This window comes from Myotis nattereri (genome assembly GCF_964212035.1).
Source record: "Myotis nattereri genome assembly, chromosome: 9".
Classification (NCBI taxonomy): domain Eukaryota; kingdom Metazoa; phylum Chordata; class Mammalia; order Chiroptera; family Vespertilionidae; genus Myotis; species Myotis nattereri.
This window is the reverse complement of record NC_138084.1, coordinates 40,986,192-41,008,359: the sequence shown is the minus strand read 5'-3', so window position 1 is coordinate 41,008,359 and position 22,168 is coordinate 40,986,192. Positions and strand designations below refer to the sequence as shown.

The 22,168-nt window shown below is 37.2% G+C and overlaps 2 protein-coding genes across 2 annotated transcripts; both read right to left on the bottom strand.

Annotated features, from left to right (window-relative positions):
* Positions 1 to 1,899: 1,899 nt before the first annotated feature.
* Positions 1,900 to 2,844, bottom strand: LOC308524107 (olfactory receptor 52K2-like; the record flags this gene model as incomplete). The annotated part of the gene is made up of 1 exon (XM_081098258.1): positions 1,900 to 2,844. One exon carries the CDS (start codon positions 2,842 to 2,844, stop codon positions 1,900 to 1,902), a length of 945 nt encoding a protein of 314 aa, XP_080954384.1.
* Positions 2,845 to 14,105: 11,261 nt separating this feature from the next.
* On the bottom strand, positions 14,106 to 15,050 carry LOC308524109 (olfactory receptor 52D1-like; the record flags this gene model as incomplete). Its single annotated transcript, XM_081098260.1, has 1 exon — positions 14,106 to 15,050. One exon carries the CDS (start codon positions 15,048 to 15,050, stop codon positions 14,106 to 14,108), a length of 945 nt encoding a protein of 314 aa, XP_080954386.1.
* Positions 15,051 to 22,168: the final 7,118 nt, after the last annotated feature.

The window sequence follows — 22,168 nt, the reverse complement described above, 5'->3', positions numbered from 1 at the left end:
GATTCATAGAGAGTGGGCTGACAGCTCTGAGAGATGGGCAGGCAGAGGGAATGGAGGGATTGAGCAACAAAAGGGGGAAAAAAGAATAAAACCAGAGTGTAGAGATTGTGGTGGGGAGGGGAGTGGGTGAGGTGGAAGAGGGACTAAGGGGATAAATGGTGGTAGGAAAGATAAAATAAATACTATAATGTTCTGGATGTATAATTTTACCGTGCTTTGTATTTATTATTCTGAATGTAGTTTTTTTTTAAAAAAACTTTGCTATACTAGTTACCATAAATTATCTTTTCATGGTTTTAAAATGAAAACATGAACTTGATATTCTAGAACAGTGGTCGGCAAACTGTGGCTCAGCAAACCGGGGCTCGTGAGCCACATGCGGCTCTTTGGCCCCTTGAGTGTGGCTCTTCCACAAAATACCGACTTCTGTGCATGGGCCACGAAGTTTCAATCGCACTGTATGTGCACGCCTGCACATGGTATTTTGTGGAAGAGCCACACTCAAGGGGCCAAAGAGCCGCATGTGGCTCGCCAGCCGCAGTTTGCCGACCACGGTTCTAGAAAATTAACTATCATATATATAAAGTGAATATTGTATATTGTTGTGTTAAGACTATGAATAACAAGTTTTTCAACATTTTTAAATAGAAAAAAATTCCTTTTTTTTAAAAAAAAATGATATCACCAAATGCAATATTTCTCATGGCATTTGAGTAATCGATAAAATATACCAGGATTTACCAGAATTTATAACTTTCACATTCACATTTTTCTATGCATAAGTACAAGGACCTACTTTATTATCTCATCTAGTGTTGTCATATATATATATATTGCTACTTTTACTTTTATATTATTACTAGAGGCCCAGTGCATGAGATTTGTGCATTTGGGGGTCCCTCAGATTGGCCTTAGCCCTCTAACAGTCGGGGAGCCCTTGGGGGATATCCAACTGATGGCTTAGGCCCGTTTCCTGTGGGGAGCTGGCATGCTGTCAGCTGGACATCCTTAAAGCTGCTGCGGAGGTGGGAGAGGCTCCCTCCACTGCCGCTGAGCTTGCAGGCCCACCATGAGCCCAGTTCAGGGCTTCTGGCTGAGCTGTGTTTCCCCTGTGGGAACGCACTGAACACCAGGGGGCAGGTCCTGTGTCGAGCGTCAGCCCGTTGGTGGTCAGTGCGTGTCATAGTGACTGCTTGTTTCGCTGTTCGGTTGCTTTGCATATTAGCCTTTTATTATACAGGATTTGGGTACTTACTTTTTAAAAAAACTTACTATTTTTTATTTAGGAGGGTAAAATATACATTAGACAACTTTGTTGCAAAAGGGGTAATTATATTTTATTATGTTCAGAATTATTAATGTATATTATTTTATTTAAGACTCAAGTTCACAACCATGGGTTATGGATTATTACCTTTGTATTATATATGTCCCTTAACCTAAATCTCACATCTCAAACTACATAAAGTTTTCAAAGAATTTTTTAACAGAAAAATTTCATAACCCCAAGTTAGGCAATGTCTTAGATATAACACAAAAAGCATGATCCATAAAAGAAAATTAGATAAATTAGACTTCATTAAAATTAAAATTATTTCAATATAAAATTATTCATGGCTTAATAAGTCCCAAAGACTATACTAAATACAAGGTTAGGGAAGATAAATAATACTAATAATTAAAAGTTTTGCTCTAATTTTTTCTACTTCTTCTGTATCTTCTATAATTGCTACTGCTCACTGAAGTCAATATACTTGCCAATCTTTACTATCCAATATTAATCCAAAATTTAGATGAAAATTTTCTACTTCAGGGCAATGCTGATTCATTTTCAACATTTCCTGTTTAATAAAACTCTCATCTTTGTTGGTAATTTGGGGAATCACAAACCTTGCAAAGTCAAACACTTTTGACTGCTAACAATTTAAAGAATCCCTCCCTGATTCTTTTGGTTTTAACACCATAAATAATAGGATTCATCATAGGTGGAACGAGAAGGTATATATTGGCTATAAAAATGTGGATATGTGGAGCAATGTGGTGACCAAATCTATGAGTGAGAAAAGAGAAAAAGGCTGGTGTGTAAAACACCAAGATGACCCATACATGGGAGACACAGGTACTTAAGGTCTTCAGGCGGGCAGCTTTGGATGGAAGATTAAAGACAGTGAAGAGAATAAGGACATAGGAATAGATGATCAATATGAAATCCAATCCCCCTGTCAGGAATGCCACAATTAGGCTATAGGCTCTCCGAATCTTGGTTTCAGTACAAACCAGCTTTATCAGGGCCATAAACTCACAATAAGTATGAGAGATGACATTAGTTTTGCAGTAGGAAAGCCACCTCAGTAGGAAGGGGTGTGGACTGAGGAGGACAGCGCCTCTGAAGACAATGAACATACCCAAGCCTACAATCACTGTAGGTGTTAAGATAGTGGAATGTTTTAGTGCGTGGCAGATGGCTACATATCGGTCAAAAGCCATGGCCAAGATAAATCCAGATTCCATAGTAGACAGAGAATGGATAAGATACATTTGTGTGAGGCAGGCTTCAAAGTAGATCTCTCTGTCATTGAACCAGAAGAGACTGAGTATCTTGGGAAGTGTAGAAGAAGTAAGCATCAAATCAGCCACTGAGAGCATGCATAGAAAGAAGTACATAGGTTCATGCAGTTTGTGGTCTGTCTTGACAATTAATAAAAGGGCAACATTTCCCATTAGTGACAGTAAGTAGACCAGGCAGAAAGGAATGGAAATCCATTTGTGGGCAGCCTCCAATCCTGGAATTCCAAGCAGTAGGAAGATGGTTGGTTGAAGACTGGTCTTGTTATAACCTGCCATTATCCAAACAATGGATATTCCATGATCCTGTCCAAATTAAACATCACAAAGACCAACTTTTTTATTGTTATGGCTGGGGAGAGATCTTAACATCCAATAACAAGCAACTGGCTATTGAATTAATTTCTTCAGCAATAAATTGTCTCAATGCATCAATACACAGGGCTCTGATTTGGGGGTAAGAAAAGTAGTAGAAAGGAATTCTCTATCCCTCTTTTCTCCTCCTTCTCTCTTTGTCTCTCCTCTACTTTTTCTTTTTTTTTCATAAAGTGTTATCCAGTTGGCTACAGACATTTTAGCAATATTATGTAGTTTTTAGAGGAAGTGTCGATATATTCCTGAATACCAAAATAGAATTTCCTACCATTTTAAACAGCCAAAAAAATAAAAGCCCAGTCACCATGAATGAGATCAACAATTCATATTTTTAACTCCTGCTACCACCTCCCGAAGATTGTGCTAATTGTTATAAGGAGAAAGGAGATGATGGGAATACTAAAGAAAAATTGGTTCAATAAAGAAGTGAGGGCAAAACTGATCTTATAGTAGAAGATGAATAATTGAGTTAATAAAGGAAGGAGGCTTATCTTCATAAAATCAGCCAAACAGAATGGTATTGAATATAATCCAATATAGAAAATGGCTAAGTCTGGAAAGTGCTGGTGTTCAGGTTACTAGATATTTGTCCTCTTTCTAAAATGATCAATTAAATTCTTCCAGAAGGTACATAATATATTCTTCAGTCATACAATGCACTTCGTGCTGATTTTTGCTTCCCAAGTAAACTTAAATGCAACTCTTGGCTCAAGATAGCAGGTTATCAGAAGTGTGTATTGGGATATACTGTTTTAGAAATGTATCCTAACCATCCTAAATTTTAAACTGATAAACATTACTTTGGTTCAATCATTTGTATATAATAAGCTTATATAACATTAGGCATCCTTTGAGTCTGAATAGAACAAAATTTAATAAAAACAAATGAGGTTTTGAGAAAATGTAATTCAGGACTAAATTCTAAGGCTAGCTTAACAAAAATTATGAACAACACATACATTTCAGCTTAAATATTAAATTAATCTTCTTCTACCTTATTTTTTTGTCAATTCAAAAAGTTGTGCCATCTTTCAGATGACCACAAAGGCAAAATCTTCACTGCTGTGACTGGACTTGGGCCTCCAGCCTAGGCTCCACCATTCCCTTATCAGTGAGTTGTCCCTTCTTACCTTATTCACAGCTCCTCTGTCTATAACCTGATTATCTTACTTCCACAACTAGATGGTCTCACTACTCAGCCTGAGGCTCAACATAATATTGGATATAATTACAACAGGGCCCATTACACTTCTTATCCTAGGGGAGCAGAGGCCTGCAAGGAATATCCTATGTATAGACTCTTATGAGAATGCTATTTGATTGTAGGCAGTTTCACTAATCTCAGTCTCAAAAGGCACAATTTGGTCTTTTGGACTCAGTCTTATGGTGTCCATGCCACTTGAATTCTGAGCTTAGACATCAATAGGAGATAGTATCTGGACTCCAGGTCTTGTGAGATCATTGGTTTATTGTACCCATGGTTTTAAGCACTAAAAGCTTTCTTACAACACATGTAATGAGAGCTAGTAGTGGAAGATATTTTGGAGCAATGAATTTATGAATAATCACGGTGATTATATGCATCTTTACATGCCTCTGATATTCTTAAATAATTCACCTTAATCAGTTTTAGTTCTGAAAGTCAACTGAAGCTCCAGGATATTTTATAGTATGTTTCTACTCTTGAATTCCCCTGAAATTTATTTGTTAGATTGAATACAGTGTATGCATTATCCCCATGTATAAAAGCATTATTATGTGTGTTTTAGTTGGGATGCTATACAATGATTGTATATATTTTGCTACACACATGTTCCTTCTCATTCTCTTGTGCTCTGTATTTCAGGAAAAGTGAACATTACAGGCTATGTTTCTCAGGATCATAGATCATCTCTCTTTAGACAGGGTTTGTTCAATGTGCTAGGACAATTCTCTCTATTTCTCTATTTCTTCAACTGCATCTATTCCATGGCTCCAGATTTTGCCAGGGGGTACTTCCAGGGTTTCAGCTTCTAGTGAGAGACTCGTATTTCTGAGTTGTGATTAAACTAGTGGTGCCTCTGTGTGTTGCTGGCTAGAGTTATTGTGGATTTTTGTGGTTTCTAATTTCTGGAAGTCCTCACTGTCAAATGTTGGGTTTATCTGAAGTTCTATAATTTGTGTAAATAATGAACTGTATTAAAGATGCTCTGTAATAAATAATATTTCCTGGTTTGATTCTAACACAGATGCCACTCATAATAATATAGGGCTATTTACCTCAGAGATTCATTGAGTTGAAGAAATGATAGAGTGTTGTCCTCATAGTTATCTCTTTAAAAATATTAGAAAGGGAATAATCAAGATACCAACAATCTGAAGAGAAAAGAATGTCATATATGAAAAAATCAGAACTACTTTGTGATAAACGATGAAGTACTGAAAGCTTTTCCTCTACGGTAAGGAGCAAAGCAAGAATGCCCATTTTTACTATTTGTATTCAACATAATACTGAAAATCATAGCCAGAGAAATTAGACAAGAAAAAGAAATAAAAGGCATCCATATTGGAAAAGTAATATTATATGTTTGCAACTAAAATAACCTTATAAAAAGAAAACTATAAAGATCTCTCTCCCTTTCTCAGACACACACACACACACACACACACACACACACACACACACACTAGACTTAATAAATAAATTATCAAATTACAAGTTACAAAATTATCATGTACAAAAACAGTTGCATATCTCTACACTTTAAATGAGCTATCTGAAAAAGAAATTATACAATTTCATTGACAATAATATTTAAAAATAAGAGGCATAAACTGAAGTTAAGATTAAAATTTATACACTGAAAACTACAAAAAATGCTGAAAGAAATTAAACACAAATAAATGGAAATACATGCCAGGAGCCGGTCCATCCTTGCTGTTTCAAGGGACCTGGCATATATGGCATACTGTTCTTAATATGTTTGCTCACCTTCTTGGCACTATGTGTTTTAACCAAGGTCACCTCTCTGAGAAAGGTTGTTTCCCCAGGTAGGGATTTTCCCCTGAAGTTAGGGAGGGAATAAAACCCCTCAACTAAGTGCCAGGCGGGTAATTAATCATTTTAACTACGAACAATCATGCTTAAGCTACATAATCTTTACTCCCTGGAATGGAGATAAGAAACGCCCTAACCTTTGGAATAGAGATTGATAGGATTGGAATCAACTGGTATAAATACAAATGTAACAAGACAACAGGACACAGAACCTAGACACAGAACCTACACAGAACCTAGCGAGAGAACATGGCAAAAGATCCTGGACAGAAACTGGCCACAGAATCTAGAGACAGAACCTAGCGAGAGAACCTGGCTGAAGAACCTAGAGACAGAGCCTGGCTACAGAACCTGGATAGAACATGGCAAGAGAACCTGACTAGAACCTGGTGACTGAACCTGGCTGGAAAACCTGGACAGAACCTGGCTGGAGAACCTGGATAGACCCTTACAAGAGAACCCGGCTATGATGATCACCTGAACGCTGTCTCCGTGTCATTCCTTCTTCGCCGACTCCGTCCACACCTTTGGAGAACCCCTGGACCCGGGCGCCAGATGCTGGGGTCTAGCCCCAGTGGGTCCAGGGGTTCCCCAAAGGTGTGGACGGAGTCGGCGAAGAAGGAATGACACGGAGTCAGCGTTCAGTTGATCAGAAGCCTAGCCCGGATCTCTAGCCAAGTTCTGGTTAGGATCTCCAGCCAAGTTCTGGTTAGGATCTCCAGCCAGGTTCTGTGTCCATGTTCTCTTGCTAGGTTCTCCAGCCAGGTTCTCCAGGTTCTCCAGCCAGGTTCTGTAGCCATGTTCCCTTGCTAGGTTCTCCAGCCAGGTTCTCCAGCCAGGTTTAGTCACCAGGTTCTAGTCAGGTTCTCTTGCCATGCTCTATCCAGGTTCTGTCTCTAGGTTCTTCAGCCAGGTTCTCAGTATGGCACATCTTCTCAATCTAAGTTCTGTACTATCCACCTTCTTACTCTACTTATCCTCTATAGGGGGGTCTGCAGTACCCTGGTGAGGTCCTATCCATCCCGAGTGTGGAGCTCTCAATGGGGGGGGGGGGGGGAGGCTTACCTAGGGAAACCCTGTTCCAGGGGTTCCCAAAGGTGTGGACAGAGTCGGCGAAGACTATCCACCCTCTTCCTATGGTGGAGTCCTATCCATCCCGAGAGTGGGGCTTACCTAGGGGTCCCTGTTTGAGCGCCAGTATGTCCAGGGGTCCCCAAAGGTGTGGACGGAGTCGGCGAAGAAGGAATGACACAGAGTCAGCATTCAGGTGATCATCATAGCCGGGTTCTCTTGTAAGGGTCTATCCAGGTTCTCCAGCCAGGTTCTGTCCAGGTTTTCCAGCCAGGTTCAGTCACCAGGTTCTAGTCAGGTTCTCTTGCCATGTTCTATCCAGGTTCTGTAGCCAGGCTCTGTCTCTAGGTTCTTCAGCCAGGTTCTCTCGCTAGATTCTGTCTCTAGGTTCTGTGGCCAGTTTCTGTCCAGGATCTTTTGCCATGTTCTCTCGCTAGGTTCTGTGTAGGTTCTGTGTCTAGGTTCTGTGTCCTGTTGTCTTGTTACATTTGTATTTATACCAGTTGATTCCAATCCTATCAATCTCTATTCCAAAGGTTAGGGCGTTTCTTATCTCCATTCCAGGGAGTAAAGATTATGTAGCTTAAGCATGATTGTTCGTAGTTAAAATGATTAATTACCCGCCTGGCACTTAGTTGAGGGGTTTTATTCCCTCCCTAACTTCAGGGGAAAATCCCTACCTGGGGAAACAACCTTTCTCAGAGAGGTGACCTTGGTTAAAACACATAGTGCCAAGAAGGTGAGCAAACATATTAAGAACAGTATGCCATATATGCCAGGTCCCTTGAAACAGCAAGGATGGACTGGCTCCTGGCAAATACATATTGTGTTCATGGATTAGAACACTTAATATTGTTAATATGCCCATCCTACCTAGACTGATCTTCAGATTCAGTGCAATTTCTATTAATGTTGAAAGATAGTTTTTGTAGAAATATAAAAATCCATATGAATTCTCAAGTGATCCTGAATATCCAAAAAGAAATCTTGAAAAACACGGAACTTACTAGAAAGCTATAATAATCTAACTGGGATAAAAACAGATATGTAGACTATTGAATAGAATAAAAGGCCCAAAAATAAACTATTACAAAGATGTTTGAATAATTTCTACAAAGGTGCCAAGACCATTCAATGAGGGAAAGGTAGTTTTTCAACAAATGGGTTGAAACCAGATATCTACATACAAAAGAACGAAGGTGGACTTTTATCTTATGAAAAAACAACACACAAAACAAACAGACAAAGAAACAAAACAACCTCAAAATGGATCAAAATCTAAACAGAAGAAGTAAAATTCTTAGAAAAAGAAAGAAAACTTTTGTGATATTAAATTTGACAAAGATTTTTTTTTGGATATAACAAAGGCAACAAAAGTAAAAATTGATAAACTGGATTTCACCAAAATTAAAAAGTTTTGTGCATCAAAGAACACTATACACACAGTGAAAAGGTAAGCCAGAGAATCAGAGAAAATATTTGCAAGCCTTATATTTGATAAGCAATTAATATCCAGAATATATATTTTAAAAATCTTAAAACTCAACAACAATTTAAAAAATCACTGGATTAAAAAATGGGCAAATAATTTGAATAGGTTTTTATTCAGAAAATATGTTCAAATGACCAATAAACACACAAAAGTATGCTTAACATCACTAATTATTAAGGAAGTGCAAATTAGAACCACAATGAGATACCATTTCAGAATGGTATTATTAAAAGAATAGCTATTATTAAAAATAAGAAAAATTATTGGTGTAGATGTGAAAAAATTGGAAAGAACATTTGTGCATTTCTAGGAGGAATGTAAAGAGATATAATTGCTACAGAAAAAGGCATGACAGTTACTAAAAAAAATTAAACATAGAATTATGTGATCCATCCATTTCACTTTTGAGTATATACCCCAGGGAAGTAAAAACAAGGATTTAGACAGATTGTTGTATGTTCATAGCAGCATTATTCACAATAGCAAAAGGTGGAAACATCACAAGTCCCATCCATAGATGGATGAGTGGATAAAAAAAATAAATTCACATAACATTAAAAAGGAAGGAATTTCTAACACATGTTAAAACATGGGTGAACCTTGAAGATATAATGCTAGGTGAGCTAGCCAGTCATAGAAGGACAAATATTTTGTGATTCTATTTATGTGAGGTACCTAGCATAACTAAATTCATAGAGACAGTAGTGGAATGGCAGTTGTCAAAGTATGTAAAGAAGTGGGAATGGGAAATTAGTGTTTTATGAATATGAAGTTTCAATTGGGGAAGATAAAAAAAAGCTCTGAAAGTGAATGGTGGGGCTGGTTGCACAACAGTATAAATGCACTAATTCCACTGAACTATATACACTTAAAAACAGTTAAAGTGATAAATTTTATGTTATGTATATTTCACCACAATAAAAAAACCACACCAGTGAAATCCTCTTTAGTTACATTCCATACTAATGCCAATAACATGAGTGAAGATATTAGTTAGATAGGTGAATAGAACTTTATGGACTTTTCTTTGTTATTAACATAAAAATACATATTAGCAATGATAAATATCAGGAGAGGCTTTTTTTTTCAGTTATACACTGAGCTGCTCTATAAATAGGAATGTGAAGGGTATTACAGTGACATTTGGCAGTAAAAGGTATTTGAGGAAGAAAGAATAGCATATATGAGCATGTGCAAATGCCATCAAACAAAATATAGCCTGTTTTCTTAATAATTTAGTCTAGAGCAGTGGTTGGCAAACTCATTAGTCAACAGAGCCAAATATCAACAATTCTTCAAACTAGACTCTCCCAGGCCAAAAACCGACTCCTGCGCATGGGCCATGAAGTTTCAATCGCACTGTATGTGCTCCCACACGTGGTATTTTGTGGAAGAGCCACACTCAAGGGGCCAAAGAGCCACATGTGGCTTGCGAGCCGCAGTTTGCCAACCATGGGTCTAGAGCACTCTAATGTGACCCCATCTCCTTAGTTCATATGATAAAAGAGTAGAAAGGTGTCCCTGAACAAGCAGAGAAAGCTGCAGAAAACTTGCCCTAACAGAAGATGAGTCAGTTTATGTTTGCCAGATACACCTGCTATCAAAGGATTCTAAGTAGCTTCATTATGGTCTCTTCATACTTATTTTTGTCTCAGGGGAAAAGAAGAAAAATGATTGAATTAATGGTAATGGAGGGATACATCTCAGTGTTACAAAAATTAGTCCAAATAAATCAAAACTTATTTAAAATACATTTTTTGAACACATTATAAACAAATGAATGGTGAGTGATGTCAGAGGAATGACAATGTAAGAAATCCCCTTGGTCTCTCCCCTTGAAGTTTCAACAACTTGAACAGCTATAATTCAACAAATATTCCCTGCTCAATGCAGAAATATGCCCGAAAGGTCCACATATTGAAACATCTGAAGGTGGACAAGTGGGAACAGAGGGGGAAAGGGAGAGGAGAGAAGGGCTTAGATGAGCCATAGAAACAGCCCTGCTGCCTGGAGCCCACAGCAGAGCTCAGCCGGGAGAGGGAACAAATCCAGTTATGGCTAATGTTCCCTTCAGCTGGAGGGACCAGAGAGATTCCCTGGGCATTCCTGCAGAGATGAGTAGTGCGAGCTGCAGCTGACCCCAGTGACCTGGGCAAGGCCAGAACATGGGGGTGCCGTTGTGACTATTGGGCTCTCAGCAATTCAAGCAGAGAAACAAAGTCACAGAACTCTGCCAACCCATAGCCCAGAACTCGCTTAGGTCACCCTTGGTGTCAGGTTGAGAAGCACATTGTCTGGACATCTGACCACTGGTGCTACAGAACAGCTTTTTTCTCCCCGAGCAAAGGGTGCACTCTGTGAACAGTCAGTCCCAGGGTCAGCACCCAGGAACGCCCTGGCAGACACACAGACCAATGGAACAGAATTGAGAGCCCCAAAATAAAACCACATGTATTTGGGCAACTAATTTTTGACAAAGGAGCCAAAAATATACAATGGAGAAAAGAAAGTCTCTTCAATAAATGGTGCTGGGAAAATTGGAGAGCCACATGCAAAAGAATGAAACTAGACCACAGTTTGTGCTCAGGTACAAAAATGAATTCAAAATGGATTAAAGACCTAAGATATAAGATCTGAAACAATAAATTACATAGAAGAAAACATAGGTACTAAACGTGTGAAGCTTGGCCTTAGAATTTGATCCCAAAAGCAAGGGAAGTAAAGGCAAAAATAAATGAACGGGACTATATCAAACTAAAAAGCTTCTGTACAACAAAAGACAAAACAAAAAGGCACCTAACCAAATGGGAGGTGATATTTGGAAACAACAGTTTAGTTTGCAAACAAGGCATTAATAACCAAAAGTATAAAGAACTCATACAACTCAATACCAAACAAACAAACAATTCAATTTAAAAATGGGCAAAGGATGTGAACAGACACCTCTCCCAGGCAGACATAAAAATGACCAATAGACATATGAAAAGATGATCAACTTCACTCGCTATTAGGGAAGTACAAATCAAAACTGCAATGAGATAGCAACCACCTCACACCTGTTAGAATGGCTATTATCAACAATATAGGTAACAACAAGTGTTGGAGAGTTTGTGGAGAAAAAGAAACCCTCATTCACACCGGTGGGAATTGAAAATAGTATGTGGTTCTTCAAAAAAATTAAAAATGGAGTTACCATATGACCTAGCAATCTCTCTTCTGGGTATTTCCCTGAAAAACTCAAAAAACATTTATGCATAAAGATGTATGTTTCCCTTTGTTCATTGTATAATTAATCATGGTTGCCAAGACATGGAGACAACCAAAGTATTATTGATAGACAAATGGATGAAGAAGATGTGGTACATAAATACAATGGAATACTACTCAGCCATAAGAAAAGATAAAATACTGCTATTTGTGACATGAATGGACCTTGAGTATATTATGCTAAGTGGAATAAGTCAGTTAGAAAAAAACTAAGAACCATATGGTTTCACTCATATGTGGGATATGAAACTGAAACTCATAGATCATATGAGTTACCAGAAAGAAGGAAGTGGGGGGCAGTGAAATGTAAAGGGAGCCAACTCAATGGTGATGGAAGATGATTTGAGTTTGGATGGTGGGCACACAAAGCAATATGCAGGTCATGTATCGTAGAAATGTACACTTGAAACACATATGATCCTGTTAACCAATGCCACCAATAAATTTAATAAAATAAATAATTGAATGAATGATTAAATGATTTTATCAACAAAAGACATTAAAGGTAATTACTATATTCTTATCACTATTCTATTGCACTGCATTAAAACTATCCTATTCTCCAGAAGAGCTTAAAGTTATCAATATATGGCATACTATGAAAAAACATAATATACAGCAAAGGAACTAAAACACAAGTTGTGGTGTTGTTTTGGGGTTTTGTTTTTTGTTTTGTTTTTGAGGTGTTAGTAGATTTACCAAATAAGTGGCTAAAAGGGAATGAAATCAAATATATTCTTTATATAAATAACAAAAATACAAATAATACACAATTGCAAAGATGGTAATATTAAATAAGATATGGTATTTCTTAAAGCAGTTTAAACAAAGGGTACAGAACATAGAAAATTATAATCATAGTGGAAGAATTTAAAATATATGGTTTATTTTGTTTCCTCTATGCCATAGCACCGATCTTCTTTATATGTTTCATTTAATTGCTATACAATTATATGAGGTAGATGCTTATTTTATCTCTGTCTTTAAATATTATAAAATTGAGGGGAAGGGGAATCAAATAGCAATAAAGCTAGCCAAGCAATGAATACCGGACTTGACCTGAAGCAGTCTAACTATAAAGCCTGGATACTTAAATATTAAGTGAATAGACTACCTGGAAAAAATGTCATGAAGTCTAAATTCTAACACAGTAAGAATGTTAGTTTGCACATCTATTAGGAAGTCAAAGAAAGATTATCAAATATTTCTGGTACTCCAAAATAGAAAGCTTCACACTCTCCCCATATTTGAATTATGAAGCGAGAATGGTGAATTCAGAGATGTTAGTCTGCAGGTTTAACAATGGGTGTGAGCTTCTAATGATAATAAGCAAGGGGAGATAAAAAGTTTCAAAGCATAAATATCAAAGCACAATTTTTACATGTCCCAATTATAAAACAGGTCCACAGACTTTAGGTTATATTTTTAAAAAAATAATAAGAAATAGATAACTGGGTTGGGAATCTAGTGTCAATGAACTTGTAAGTCCCTGGTACTGGGACAATATTTCAACATTGTTGCTAATAAGAAATTTCAGATCTTGTTTCTTGATACTGGATTCCAAGTCATCTAATTAATAAATGAGGCAGAATCAATGCACATGGTAGCCTGGTAATTTGGTAATATTGACTAGTACTTATCAAAATGGGAATTCATGACCTCAATTTTAACAGACAACAGACTTCATGATATTAATTTATTTTAAGAAATACACTCCTCCTCTATCAAAATTTCTCCAGAAAATGGGTCAGCCTTAATACTAAAATTAGAGCCTTCGCACCAATTCAAGTTCGTTTGTTGAGACATTTGCTCAATATCGTTTAATATTTAAATATTATTTCTACTCCTTTATCTAAATGAACAATAATTCTATAATTTGATTGCATTATAGAGGAGATACAACACTGATCACCTATTCTATGAAATCACAGCTACACACATAATCAAATGGCTTCAAATTGCCAGGTATGTACTGGACATCATTAAGTTCTCTGGAAATTTTTTCTCTATTATTTACTTTTCTTTTTCCTCTTCCTTTACTGTTTACTCTGTATTTGTAATTACCCTCTAAAAAACACATACCTAAGAGGAAATTAATTTTTTCTCCAACATTTAATATATAAAAAAGCTGAAACAACTTCTCAAATTAGAATTTTTGGGATTTATAGACATCTAATAAATAAAATACCTTTCTGGTGGTAAATGCAATTCAGTTTGTGAGAGTGACAGCAGTTATTGTCCTTACATTATCCCCATTTATTCTTGAACCAATTCTTTTATTGATTGATCCAACTAAAATTAAGCAACTTTGACCATTAGTATCCTAAGAACATGTTCGCGTATTTTCTTGGTCCTTACTCCATACACAATGGGGTTGAGAAAAGGGGGCACCAAAAGGTACATATTTGCAATAAAAATATGGACATGTGCAGGCACATGTTTCCCAAAACGGTGAGTAAAAATGGAAAAACCTGCTGTGGAGTAGAAGACAAGAATAACACAGACGTGGGATCCACACGTGCCCAGAGCCTTAAAGCTAGCGTCTCGGGATGGCAGGCAGAATACAGAGCGCAGAATAAAGGCGTAGGACACAGCAATGAGAACCGCATCACATGAGCCGATGATTGTAGCCATACTGAGGCTGTAACGTTTGGTGGCTCCTGTGTCCATACACGCCAGCTTCACCACAGCCATGAACTCACAGTAGGTGTGGGCAATTCTTCGAGTCCTGCAGTAGGGCAGCTGTTTGAGCAGGATGGGATGTGGAGAAAAGAAGGCTACACCCCGAATCACCACAATGATACCCATGATAGTGATGTGAACGTGGGTGAGAATGGTGCTATGGCGCAGTGGATGACAAATGGCCACATAACGGTCAATGGCCATGGCCAAAAAGAAGCCTGATTCCATGGCAGTAAAGCTGTGGATGAAGAACATTTGGGCCAAGCAGGCATCAAAGGCAATGTCATGGGCTCCAAGCCAGAAGAGACACAGCATGCGGGGCAGCGTGGACGTGGAGAGGACCAGGTCAGTGACTGACAGCATGCACAGGAAGAGGAACATGGGCTCATGGAGGCTTCGCTCTGCCCTCACCACAGCCAGGATGGTCACATTCCCCACCACAGCCACTATGTACATGGAGCAGAAGGGAATCCCAATCCAGACATGCAGGTGCTCTAGTCCTGGTATGCCCATCAGCAAAAAGGTGACAGGGGAGGGAAGAGAAGTATTGAGAGGAAGCATGATGATTTTTTCTTTGACTTTTATCAGTGCTTCTGAAGATAAAGTTGCTATGTCAAGATGATCACAACCAAATGCTTAAAACATATGGAGATTTTGTCCAGAAGGGCCATTAATGATGTGTTGTTAAAAACAATTCAAATTCATAATTTGGAGTAAAGTCACTAGAATCAGATTAATAAAATTAGCAATAACATACCAAATAATTATTTTTGGAAATATAGAAAGATAATGCTTATATCATTTCAGAACCTATTAGTCACTTTGTCCTTTCATTTTCAGTAAAATATTCCATCTGCAGTCATACTTGTCCTTAATTCAACAAATATTTATTGAGAAGTTATTATGCTTCTCCTTTAAGCTCTCATACAGTAATTCTCTCATAGGAGTGAATTTTCCATAACTGGCAGTGATCAAATCAGAGGCTTTGTGAAAATTGTAGAGCATTATTTTAAAGACCCTTAAGTGGGAATAGAAATAAGTGGTCTCTGTCCCTCTCTGTCTGAACATGATATTGAAGTATTTAGCATAACTTTTGAAATAGGATTAACTCAAAATGCATCTTCAGCCTTTCATTTTCCCCTGTGCATCTGTGATTAATCTGACAAATAAAATATTCTGGTTTTTTTTTTATTATTTTCTTCTATCATGTTCCCTTAAAGTAGGCATATATTAAGTTCTTTTATATCACTATATCTTGTTAAAGATAATTTATTTCTTAACATTAACCCCACTCACTACCTTCTCATCTTCATTGTCTTAGACAAAGATAATTTCACTGTGCAGATAAATCCTGTGCCTTTTCAGTTGTTGATCCAGAAACCCACATTCTAAACCATGCACAGAAGTCTACTCATTGGATTGGTAAGTTGACCCAATGATGTCAAATCTCCATGGCAGAGATTCCCTGTAATAAAGTAGTTGAGCATGAAGCAGAAAGAGGAAAAGTTAAAAAAAAAAAAAAAAAGGGACTCTTCAGTCACCACAAATGTTTCAGTTGTAGAGAAAATCTTGGCTACTAATTTCCTGTTTTTCCCATCTACCCTCAAGGCAGTACTTGGTACTTGGATAGTACTATCATTAACACTTAAGGAAAATCTACTTTCTCTGTCTCAAACCAATTGTTATACAGTAAATATAATAGGCATCAATAAGAACTTTCATGGAGATACCTATGCTTTCCAGAATTATGCCAACACACTTACCTTCTCCAAATGCCATTAACTGGAGGAATATTATCTAGGTTTATATATTTACATTTCTGGGTGTTACTAAGTGAAAAACACTTGGATAGTGCAAAGATGGCTTTTTTAAAATGAACTATTTAGATTTAAATAAATAATTACACTTTAAGTTTAAGCAAGTAATTTATAAGGCAAAAACTTACCTCAAATGGGAAGATAGAATGAATTATGTAGAAGTGAAATTAAGAAATAAAATTTAATTTAGTCAAGGAAAGCGTTCTTGAATAGACAGCACTTATGTTGGAATGTAAAGAATATATGACTTTAGCCCATGGGATTTTAATATAGATGAATAGGTATTTATATACCTATTTTTCTATCTATCATCAATCTACATATGCACACACATAAAGGAATATAAATAGAGTTCAATCAGGAAGGACAATCATGTTGTAATGAATTAAAATCGAATGTAATTGGGATGCTAAGATTACAAGAAGATAGATCCAAGTGAGATGAGAAGGGCCCCACATATTCATATATAATCATATAAACAATAGAAAATTTTATAATGCAATCTCTAGATTAAAGGCTGTCACTCAGGTATTCAATAAGCATATGTCAGAGCAAATATAATATGGAGCACTACAAGAACATACTTGTAAAGTGAACACACATACATACACTAGTTCCCAAAACACTTTTTTTGGTACAAACATGCATGATATAATCTATGTGATACCTTCTTACTAAAAATACCAACCTGTAGTTGAGTCCAAACATTATAAGGCATTCATATTTTTGTTCCTTAATAGATTCATACAAAATGAAATATGGTCAAAATGAGAGATCATTTACTTCTATTATATCCTAAGATAAATAAACTTTTGCTTCCTAGAATCTAATTTTGTATTCATTTCATCCATAGAGAATGAGAAATGATCATTTCCTCTGTTTCAAAGGATTATATCTCTTCCCTTGAATCTAAGTCAGTTGTAAAATTAAAAAGATGCTATTTGAGGGAGTCCCACATACTCTAAAAAATTATTTAGGTCACTCAGACTATCTCTTTCTCTACATCCCTCTCCAGTTTCATAACAGCCTTAATTAGCTCAGAGAGAAACTGATTCAGAGCAAAGAAGCAACCTAAAAATGGAGCTTCTATATGTAGAAACATCAACATAGTAATCTCAGAGGAAAATCAGGAATAACACCTGACACAAACAGGTCCTTATGGAGTCATTGGAAGAAGGGGGAGTGTTTGTATTATTGGTAATTCATAATATTCTTAATTTTAGGGATAGTAATGTACCTGTGCATTCCCTTAGGTTTATAGCTATCCCTCAGTATTTTGAGTAATTATCAACCAATTAAGAGTAGCAATCCTAAAGGGAACTGAAAAGACACAGAAGACATTTTTTTTTCTTAAATATGTCAACTGTATTCAAATATCACTTGAGACATAAACTTTGCAGGTAAGAAGAGAGTTGAAAGATATATTTGAAGTGTTTGGAGGGAGGATAAAAAATTCTATATCTGTCAAAACTACCCTTCCAAAATGAGGAAAAGATTAAGGTATTTTCAGAAAACAAAAGCTAAAGGTGTTTATTACCACTAGGCCTGCTCTATAAGAAATACTAAAGGGAGACCCTTATTTTGAAATTAAAGGAGGCTAGAGAGTAACTCAAATGTACACAAAAATATAAAGTTCTTCAGTAAATATAAATACATATACAAATAGAAAAAACAGCATTATCATAATATTGATTCATAACTTCACATCTTATACTTCTACAGAATTCAAAAGACAAAAGCACAAGGAAAATTATAAATCTACTAGAGGCCCGTTGCAGGAGGATTCCTGCAAGAATAGGGCTTCGCTCTCATCTCTGCGGCTCCTACCTCACCCTTCTCTGTGGCTCCTGCCCCGCCCGTCTCTGCGGTTCCTACCCCACCGATCTCCACTACCTCAGCTCTGTTGCTTGGCTTTCTTCTACAGTGTCTTCAGTCTTCGTGCCCAGCCAGTATATGCAAATTAGCCTCCATCTTTGTTGGCGGTTAATTTGCATATCACACCAAATAACCAATGGGAGGCGTAGCAAAGGTACAGTCAATTACCATGTTTGTCTATTATTAGATAGGATGTGAATGGGTACACAATACATAAAGATGTAATTTGTCACATTAATAACCAAATGTGGGAGTAGAACTTCAAAGGAGTAGAGCTTTTAGTATGTGATTGAAGCTAAGTTGCTATCAATTTTAAATATATTATTATTAAACTAGGATGTTATGTGTAATTCCTGTGCTAACCACAAAGAAAATATAAAATATGCACAAAAGGAAATGACAAGGACTCAAAAGGTGTCATTACACAAATCAACTAAACACAAAGGAATGCAGTATGGGAGGAAATGAAGGGCAAAAATGTTATAAGACATACAGAAAACAAAAATGGCAATAGAAGTCCTTCCTTATGAGTAATTACTTTAAGTGTAAATGCTTTAAACTCTCTGGTCAAAACACATAGAATGTCAGAATGAATTAAAACACCAGGATGTAGACTTCAGTTTACCAGTTTGGCAAGTGAGAAGTTGGAACTTGACACTTTGCCTTAATGGTAAAAATTTGAACTAATTGAAAAATCAACAACTCTTCTTATATCTATAAGACAGGGTGATCTGCTGCCCCCAAAATTAAAGAAATCAATAAGTGAAGATAAAAAATCACAATTTAACAGAGCAGAAATCTCCGTAAGAAACAGTGCCAAGGCAGGAAAGTGAACTGTTATTAACTAATTGCTGGAGGCTTAGTGAAGGCAAGCCTGAGAGATAAACTCTAGGGCAGTGGTTCTCAACCTTCCTAATGCCGCGACCCCTTAATACAGTTGCTGATGTTGTGGTGACCCCCAATTTCATTGTTACAAATTGAACATAATTAAAGCGTAGTGATTAATCACAAAAACAATATGTAATTATATATCTTTTTTCTGATGGTCTTAGGCGACCCCTGTGAAAGGGTCATTCGACCCCCAAAGGGGTTGCGACCCACAAGTTGAGATCCGCTGCTCTAGGGGGACCCAGTCATTGCTGAGTCCTACAATTTTGAGTTTTGTCTCCAGGAGCTCACTATGTCCTCTGAATGATACCACAGAAAAATCTGCCCATGCTTTTGGCGGGGTGAGGGGAAAGGGACCATTTTGAAAAACACCAGACCATTCTATTCTTCTTCACAAAGTCTACCTGCTAGGTTTTTTAAAAGGAAGAGAGGAGAGAGAAGGAATGAGAGAGAGAGAGAGAGAAAGAGAGAGAGAGAGAGAGAGAGAGAGAGAGAGAGAGAGAGAGAATAGAGAAACATCAATTGATTGCTTTCCACTCACACAGACCAGGGATGAAACACACAACCTGGGTATGTGCCCTGATCAGGAATCAAACCCACCACCTTTTGATGTATAAGATGACACTGCAACCAACTGAGCCCCACCAGCCAGGGAACCTACTAGGTAATAATCTACTATACTAAGTAAACTTGATAAAATACACTAAATCTTACACATGAACTTCTATATTCATTATTTTACTATAGTCTTGACATAAAAAGAGCTGATTAAGGTAAAATATATAAAATTGAAAATAGATCATATATGAACAGTTATCTGAATATGATAAATATGCTATAAGATGCAGTAGAGAATAACACCTTTTTTCTATTCAATATATGATGCTGAGTAAATGAAATATTCATATGGGAAAAAATTAACCTTGATTCCAACCTCACACCATGGAGGAGTAGCAGAGTTTTCCAACCCAAAATATACCTCTGTGAGATATTGGTTATTTTAAACTAGTTATTTTTAAGAAACAAAAGATTCAGGAAAAACCACTGACCTTCCCCTTAACTGCCTGAAAGTATTTAGAGACCTGCTCCAGCAAGGAAGCTGTCATCATAGATAACTATAGTTTAATATGAACTAGTGTGTGATAGATATAGTGAGGAACCTAGAAGACCCATTAGATCAATGTCTTCTCTGTGTCTCATTGTTAGAGATGGTCCAACAAAAACATTTGTCAACATTAGAATGTCAAAATCTGTAGAGAATTTTAATTAATATTTATTCATTTCAAAGAGAGAATATGCCTGGAAGCAAGATCTCAACAGACTGAGAAATATGCTTTGGAGAATAATACTTTGCAGTTTCTTTTATGCATTTGAGGTTCAGGAGGGAACATAAGGAAGATTGCATGTAGGTGGGTGAAAGCAAAGTGGAGATTGGATTATAAACCAGTTAAGAATATGAGTCTCAGGGTCATGCTTTAGTAGGAGGGGTTTGAAAGGAGGCATTTCAAAGGCATGTCAAACTAGATTCACAGAAATAGTGAACAAGGCTTGCTTAAGGCAAATATGTCTTTTATTGAAGACGTTATATATTCCATGGTGACTACCCATGGTGATAGGGTGATGGGGGTCGGGGTTGAGACACAAGGAGGAGATGGGGGTGGGAGAGTTAAAGTGCTTAAGCCAAGGCCCTTCCTAGGGTGTCCACAGCAAAGGCAAGGTAGAGAAGGGTGAACACTTTAGGATTAGCTAGTCTGAATAATTTGGATGGACTTTGAGTATAGGAGTGTCTTCTACTTGCCTGGTACCTAGAATGATTAAGACAGATGACTACTGCCTCCTGGAGTGCATGGACAGATAAAGGGGGTATGGATTGGTTTGTTTGCACAGCACAGCTATGCTCCTGGCTGGAACCTTTGCTATCTCTATGAATATTCTAGCCCAGATAGGGAGGGGCAGCCTCTACCCAGGGAGAAAGGTGTTTTAAGATGTCAAAAACCATAATATACAAAAAAATAACATAAATATATATTTAATATATATCTGAAAGTGACCCATAATTTGAGATTTCTTGGAATCAACTCAGAGGTACTAAGTATTTCCTGGCTACCTCCCCTCAGGCAAGGGTTTTCTTTTTCCCATAAAAGAGAGCTGGGTTTCAGCAGTGTAATGACCTCTCTAGGGCAAGGTCTGAAAATTGCACTGGGATCAGATAAGATTCTAAAGCCAAGAAAAGCAACAGCTAATGACAGTCCATGAAAGACACTTAGTAGCTAATACCTTTCAGAATCCAAAGCCTGGCAGAAAAGGGCTCTTCCATCCACTGATTCTACATTCTAGCCAGCTATCTGTTTTTCTGGGTAAGTTTCTTCTCCATGAATTGGGGCCTGTGTACTGCTCAGAGTTTCTAAATGCAGCAAATTTTTAAAAATATATTTTTATTGATTTCAGAGAGGAAGGGAGAGGGAAAGAGATAGAACGATCAATGATGAGAGCGAATCATTGACTGGCTGCCTCCTGCAGGCCCCACACTGGAGACTGAGCCCACAACCCGGCATGTGCCCTGACCAGGCATTGAACCGTGACCTCCTGGTTCATAGGTTGACACTCAACTACTGACCCACACTGGCCAAGCTAATTGCAGCAAATTTGACAGAAGTGGAAAGTGCAGTGAATTAAATAATCTTGATCCTGCATCTCTCAGTCACAAACTTTCCTTTGGCATGTCACCTTTTTCCTTCTTATGCAAGTTATAAGAAGATAGATTATACTCATGTCATTTAGCGATAGAAGAGATGCAAAGATGATCTATTACTATCTTCTTAATTATATTTGAAGAAAACTCAGAACTGGCACACTCCAGTTAATTAGTGGCAGAGCAAGATGAAAATAAGGTTTCAGCTTCCTTTTCTAAAGTTTTCCTACAAAGTAGCTCTAATATTGCTTAGTTTATTAAAAATAAGAGGAGATGATCTTGTGGTTTGGAAAGTGTGTGTGTTTGCGGTTTGAGCAGGAGAACTTTAAAAAACATAAGTCAAAGCTAGAAGCATCCTGTTACTTAAAGAGCTTTGATGTCTGGTCTTGTTGTTGCTATAACTACAA